This window comes from Oryctolagus cuniculus, chromosome 12 (genome assembly GCF_964237555.1).
Source record: "Oryctolagus cuniculus chromosome 12, mOryCun1.1, whole genome shotgun sequence".
Classification (NCBI taxonomy): Eukaryota; Metazoa; Chordata; class Mammalia; order Lagomorpha; family Leporidae; genus Oryctolagus; species Oryctolagus cuniculus.
This window is the reverse complement of record NC_091443.1, coordinates 54852195-54859787: the sequence shown is the minus strand read 5'-3', so window position 1 is coordinate 54859787 and position 7593 is coordinate 54852195. Positions and strand designations below refer to the sequence as shown.

The 7593-nt window shown below is 34.7% G+C and overlaps 1 protein-coding gene across 1 annotated transcript; it reads right to left on the bottom strand.

The window, feature by feature from the left end:
* Nucleotides 1-5414: 5414 nt before the first annotated feature.
* LOC100344592 (olfactory receptor 4K1) lies at nucleotides 5415-6350 on the bottom strand. The gene has a single exon (XM_002717843.3). It carries the CDS (start codon nucleotides 6348-6350, stop codon nucleotides 5415-5417), a length of 936 nt encoding a protein of 311 aa, XP_002717889.3.
* Between the last annotated feature and the right edge of the window lie 1243 nt (nucleotides 6351-7593).

Here is a 7593-nt window from a genome sequence, read left to right as displayed (position 1 = left end):
TTTTCTTTTTTTTTTTAAAGATATATTTTATTTATTTGAAAGACAGAGTTACAAAGAGAGGTAGAGACAGAGAGAGAGGTCTTCCATCTGCTGGTTCACTCCCCAGATGGCCACCACGGCCAGAGCTTCGCTGATTCGAAGCCAGGAGCCAGGTGCTTCCTCCTGGTCTCCCATGTGGGTGCAGGTGCCCAAGCACTTGGGCCATCCTCCACTGCTCTCCTGGGCCACACAAGAGAGTTGGACTGGAAGTGGAGCAGCTGGGACTAGAACCTGAGCCCATATGTGATGCCGGCGCTTTAGGCCAGGGCTTTAGCCCGCTGCACCACATTGCCAGCCCACAGAATTTTTTTTCTAAATCTACCTTGAAACTATATTTTTTGTAGTAAGAGATAATGACATATGCTATTCACAGTGTGTAATTAGCCAGTCTTTACAGAAAGGCAAAGAATGAAAGTTTCCATAGGATATCATAATATATACAATTCGAGGTCAGAAATCCAAATTTAATTCCTAGCTTCACTGTTTACTCTTTGTGCTAGTGTTTGTTCATTCATTTTTTCCAAGTTACAGAGCACTTACATGATTATATACAGGTATTCTGTAGGCCTGCAGACATGATGATTACCAAAACAGAATTCATGTCATCGTGCCACTCACCACAACTCTCTGATCTTTTGATTTCTTATTTGTGATAGCACACATTTGAAAGACATTAAAAACTATAAAGTGGCAAACACTAGTTAACATACTATTATTATTAAAATTGTATATATGTAATGTTTTATTTCCAGATGTGCAAAGACTACTTAAATGGAAAAATATCTGCTTCTGAAAAGATTAAATATCTACAAAACCTTAGAAGCTAAAAATAAAATTAAAATTAAATATGCATTAATATGTTAATGAAAGATCAATATAAAATATTGTAATGAAGGAATTTTCCTATAATAAGCCAATATTTTAGTGAAACAATGGGATATGAACATGACAAATGGAAAGTAGGCACTGAAGAAAAGCCAGGTAAGCTTTCTTACCCTCCTTTATATTTACCTTTTTTCCAGTCTTTAGAGTTTTTTAGCCCTAACCTGTAAAAAAAAGAAAGTGGGAAAAACCAAATCATTTTGAAATATATGGGGATACTAAAAAGAATTTCATCACAAAATTACTTCAGATTTCAAATTCATAAGTGTGAGACATCACAATGTCCTAGGATAATTTTACCTTGGTCACTAACTTTGGAAAGAAAGTGCAGGTATCTAGCTAACCAAAAGATAAACACAACATGAAGCACATCTCCCATTTAAGAAATGTAAAATTCTAATATATTCTGCCTGGATTCAGAAATTACATTGGTCGAGCCAGGAAGTTCAACTAAAAGCATTTCCATCAAGGGGGAAAAAAGAAGGGACATTGCTAAGTAAAGAAGTCACACTGTAAGAACTTTTCCGTTGGATCAAATGCTAGGTTTTTCAGTTCAGATTAATACAATGATTTCAAGGTCTTAGTGATAGTTGTGGAAATGGTAGACATGACAATTGTCAGTTGAAGAAATGAAAGAATGGAAAAAGTTTGACAATGAAGTCAGCTATATGTGGGAGAATATTGGCTTCTTATTGCATAGAAAATTGACCAAATTGGATGGAGCACTTGATTAAGTTGCCTTGCAGTGATATTTGTATCTCTGATACAAGAGGGTACAAAAGAGCAAAAGCTAGAAAAGGCCCTCAATGAGATAAAAAATCAAATTATGACACTCTGCATTTGTAAAATGCTAGGAGGAAATGGATTTTTCTAGTCAACACTGTAACAGTATTTCATTGGAAAACTTCATGCAAATAATGGTAGTAAACTGTGCATGCATTATATGATTAATCCTTACGACACTAAAAAGGAGATAATGCTATCACTCTTTTTTATTATTATTATTTGACAGGTAGAATTATAGACAGTGAGAGAGAGAGAGACAGAGAGAAAGGTCTTACTTCTGTTGGTTCACCCCCCAAATGGCCACTACGGCCGGCACTGTGCCGATCCAAAGCCAGGAGCCAGGTGCTTCCTCCTGGTCTCCCATGCGGGTGCAGGGCCCAAGCACTTGGGCCATCCTCCACTGCCCTCCTGGGCCACAGCAGAGAGTTGGGCTGGAAGAGGAGCAGCCAGGAATAGAACCCGGCGCCACAGTCTGAGGATTAACCAAGTGAGTCATGGTGCTGGCCCGATAATGCTATCATTCTAACATTAAAGTAGAAGAAGCAAAGTCTTAATGGTAAAAATATTGTCATGGAGCACACTACTAGTCAAGGGGCTTTGTATGCCTAAAGAACACGTATTTAATCACTATATATTTCTTAATTAAGGACCTGAACATTGAGAAATTTGATAGGAGGAAGACTACCTAGACGTTAAAATGACAATATTATATCCTATTCTAGTCTCTATCATTGTCTGTATTATTCTTGAACTATATGTTGATAGTGTTACCATTGTCTGGCTGTCTCATCCCCTGTGTTATCACGACAATAATCATACATACTTTAATATTTTGTTTCATATTTTAGAATCTTACACAGAAACTTTTAAAGAATCTAGGTCGTTCTAAGTCTATTTAATAACTTTGGCCCAGAATCTCTTTAACTCTCTGAGAGGTATATCTATTCTTTTTAATTTAAAGTGATTAAATTCCACATACCAATTTTGAAGGAAATCCCAAGGGAGCAACAACAGGTTGAAGAAAAGCAACTTCAAAATCCATTTTTGCATGTATCACAAGAGTCCATAAACAAATATTTAAATACCAAACCACCACACACCTAAAATGTCAGATAACCAATCCCATGTATTGGAACAACCAATCAAAGACTTTCCTTGGTGGAGTGAATTCATCCTGCTATGGGAGTAATTAACAAAATTTTGGTGGCTTTTCCCAAAACCATGTGGTGAGAACTTTTAAATTATCACCTATAATTACAAGTCAGGGCATTGGCACAAGGGAAAAAGACAGTGACCTAGAAGCTTGCAACAGCAACATTTGTCCTCATTTAATGATATAACTTCCTCCATATTCATTTATTTCCTTTCTCTAAACTTTTCATGGCAGTGAACATTATCCCACACACTCACAGCCTATTGGAAGTCAGGGAAAAGATACAAATTTGGTTGGGATTCTCTGAATATTGGAAAATTTATGTTTGCCCTATTCCTTGTCTTTCTACTTTTCATAGAAATATTTATGGCAAATTTTTCAAATTGCATAATGCATACTATTCCATCAATTCATCTTTGTCTAATCCTGACAAGCATATTGTGCACATTATATATTTACTTAACACATTTGATCTGGTCTCTAAGTTGCAGCTAATAAGTAATCATTACAAAAGTCTAAAAATTTAGAGGTATGCATTTTAATAAGATGGAGAGAGAAGGCAGAGAAAGCATGCAAATGCATCACCAACTTAGTTTACTTCTTGGAGGTAGCAAAAGCCTGTGTGCATGGAATCCATAAAGATCTAGTTGTCTACTGAATTACCTATTCAAAATAGTAGCGGTAAAACTATTTATATCTTCTTATCTCTTGTAGTTCCTATGCAATAGTTACTATGAAAATCTTCATTTTAGGCTGTTGGCTTTGGGGCATCAAGGGCAAAGCCACTTCCAATGATGCCAGCACCTATTTGAATGCCAGTGTGTGTTCTGGTTAGCCCACTTCCAACTGAGCTCCTTGTTAATGGCCTGGGGAAAGCAGTGAAAGATGGCACAGGTGCTTGGGCCCCTGACACCCATATGGGAGACCTGCATGAAGTTATTGGCTCCTGGCTTTGCCTGGCCCAGCCCTGGCAATTGAGGGCATATGAATTGTGAAACATGAAATGAAATAACACTCTCTATCTCTCCATCTCTTTCTGTAACTCTTTCAAATAAATAAACAAATCTTACAAAAAAAAAAAACCTTCATTTTACATATGAGAATGCTGAGGACAGAGTCATGGGATGACCTGATTTTTCAAGTGTACAGTAAAAAGCACTCCAATATTCCCAACAGGATAAAGCAAACCAACAAAATTATGCCTATTTGAGGTTTATTGTATAACCAAAATGCTTTCAGCACTGTATTTAAATATATTACAATTAATCAAGTTTAACAGATCATATCATGTTTGACATTGTACAAATGAAGTTGAACAAAAGTCCAAAGTGCCAAGAAGATAATATTCTTATGGTTCAGTAGGATTGTGTATCTATATCTAAAATGCTCCTTTCACTAGGACTTAGCATACAGACTTAATATCTACGCATATATCCAATAACTTCTGTCTTGCAGAGTAATTAAAATACTGAATCCAGAGTGATAACAACTTGAAGACTTTCTGCTTTCTGTAAGTAGTTTTTGTTTTCATTGTTAGAATACATTTATTCTTCCTGTTATAAGACTGTTTTCCTAGTGTAAATCCCAGGGGAAAATACATAGGAAAATAGTTAGTAAACAAACAATATTTAATAGATGCATTTTATCTGTATTATTATATGTAAAGGAATTTTATTTTACTCTTCTGTTTTCAAAGAAATATGACAGAATAGATTTCAGATTTTATCCTCAGTTGTAGATAATTTGTCATTTTGTATACTTATGTTTTAGAAACATATGGAATTAATTTTTTCTTTAAGTATTGTTATGTTTCAGAAATTTCATTGATATTTGTACTTTTATGTTAATAATATGGGTGAACTATAACCAATTTATCGTACCTCAAAAATAAGTAGATTCGGAAAATAGTTATATGTGCTGCTGATGGCACCAAATAGAAAGTTTTGTAATAAGTAGAAATATGTATGAAATAATCCTGAAAAACAGAAAAATATTCTAGCAATATAAGAATAAAGTACTACCTAGTGAAAATTAATATAACCATATTAATGTAACCATATGTACAAGTGAATTATCTATATCCAAAATATTCAATATACACAAGGAAAAGATAAACTCATAAAATATATCAAAGAAATGAAACAAAAGTCATAACAGTTTTTACATCAATATATAGAAAAATGTTACAAAGAAATTGAATGAAGATATCAGAAATTCAATTTCTTTGTTATATTGATTCAAAAGTATGTTATATCTTTGTTCTGTTGAAGCGAATCACAAGTTTAGTAATATGAACATTTAAGCACATTAAATTATCAAATAATTTAATACTACTTAATATTATAAAGATGATTCATTCCATGTTCTAAAAACAATGAAAAATTTTTTAATTATAATGAAATTGACCCAAGATGTGCTTTTGTGCAATATTCTTGCCATTACAACAAGTCAAGTGACTCAATGACCCATATCATTAGCAAAAATATTTGGCACAATTCTATGAACCAGTGGAGGTTTCATTCTGTTTCAGGATTATGCTGCTACATGGTGATCCCTAGTTTTTCCAGGATGTAACATGACGGTTTCTCAACTTCCTCATTGCTGCTTTTACATCTTCATTCCTCAGAGAGTAGATGATGGGGTTCAGTAAGGGTGTACAAACAGTATAGAAGACAGAAAGGAATTTATCCACTGAAAGCCTGCTAAATGGCCATATATAGAAATAAATACAAGGCCCAAAGAAGAGAATTACAACTGTGATGTGGGCAGTTAATGTAGAGAGTGCCTTGGATGATCCACTGGAGGACCGGCGCCAGACAGTGGCCAAAATGATGGTGTAAGAAATGATTAAGGCCAGAAAACAGCTCAGTGAGATCAGGCCACTGTTAGTTAGGGTCATAATTTCCATTTTATATGTATCCATGCAAGCCAGCTCTATAACTAGGGGAAGGTCGCAGAAGAAGCTGTCTACCTCGTTGGGACCACAGAACGGAAGATCCACTGTAAAAGCCAAGTGACTCACAGAATGAAGAATGCCCACTGCCCAGGAAATAGACACAAAAATGACACAGAGCTTCCGGCTCATAATTGTGCCATAGCGTAAGGGCTTGCAGATGGCTATAAATCTGTCATATGCCATGGCTACAAGCAACATCATCTCACTTCCAACAAAACTATGAAGAAGAAATATCTGTGCCATGCAGCCTTCAAACGAGATAGTTTTGTGCTCAACTAAAAAGTCCACAAGCATCTTGGGGGTGGCAAAGTTGGACTGGCAGATATCAATGAAAGAAAGGTGACCGAGCAGGAAGTACATAGGAGAGCTCAGCTGGGAGTCACAGGAAATGATGACGATAATCATGATGTTGCCTAGTAGTGAGGCCACGTAGATGCTTGAGAAGATGGCGAAAAAGAAAAGTTGAAGCTCCCAAGAATTAGAGAGCCCCAGAAGTACAAACTCAGACACTACTGAATCGTTTGTGTGACCCATGAATCCAATCTACAGTGACCTAAAAAAATTAAGACGTATCATAATAATTAATATTATAACATATATTGTTGATAAACAAAAGAAATATGATGCTTTTGAGTCCATTTAATTTAGGAAACATAAATAAATAATCAGTTGACTATTATTTAACACAAATGAGTGCTATGAAAATTTGGAAAAGTTGGAAAAGAGGATTCTGTATGGATTCTGTCGTAATTGGGAATAGTTAAAAATATTTTAAAAATAAAATCAAAACAAGCAAATACGTCAGTGATACGTTGGTATCACAAATAGAAATAAGATAAATGAGACTGTACAAACATATAAGTTTTAGCTTAAATGAAATCTATTTGAAATTTTAAAAGCTTGAGATTTGCCAGCCAAATATGAATGACAGGGCTGTTTCAGACAACAGGATAATACAAATTAAGTGTCTGGCTGTAGAACAGAGCTTGTTAATGAGCTTTAATACATTGAAAAAAGAGAACGAGAAACAGAAGAGGACATTGTTAGCCTTCAGTGCAAGACAAAATGGACTGATTTATTGTTCTTGGAATTGGCAGGCTCTTCTAAAGAAGTTTAATAGAAGAAATTTGAAATTTGTTATAAAAAAGAGTGCAATAATGACACAAAAAGTTTCTCTGAAAGTCAAGAGACCTTCATATTTTTTAACAGTTAGCTGACATTCACTTTTTGTCACAAAAATACCTACCAATTATGAATAACTGATGAGAACCAATGTATTTTCCATCTGGTTCTAGTTTTGTTGTTTATTTGTGACACACTTGAATTTTCCAGAATTTGTAACATCTTTCAGGAATGATCATTTCAGAAATATGTGACTATACCTGCTATATTTGAACAACTAATAGATTATTGAGAAAAGTTAAGTAGTATGTAAATTCTCTCTTTTTTTTTTTTTTTTTTACATTTTGTTTATCAAACATGAGGTCATTTGGTCCTAGCAAGGAAAGTTGTGTCCATTTTTCTGCTGGGACCAAATGACCACATAATGGACACAACTTTCCTGACGTGTTCAGAAAACATTTTAACTTTAGCTTTGTGTACCCAAGTGTACACAACACATATGAATTCGCCCATACATTGATTGAAGCTCTGTCCTCCACATTCTTCAGTTAGGACTAAATTGTTAAGCTATCTCCAAAATAAGAATAAGTATTTTAATATTTTTAAAGAATATGTATTGTTAACCATAAATTAACAAACTAAAATATGTTTAAAC

Bases quoted from the DNA above. Each gene is read 5' to 3' on its own strand.
- LOC100344592 (XM_002717843.3), bottom strand. From the start codon at position 6,350: ATGGGTCACACAAACGATTCAGTAGTGTCTGAGTTTGTACTTCTGGGG.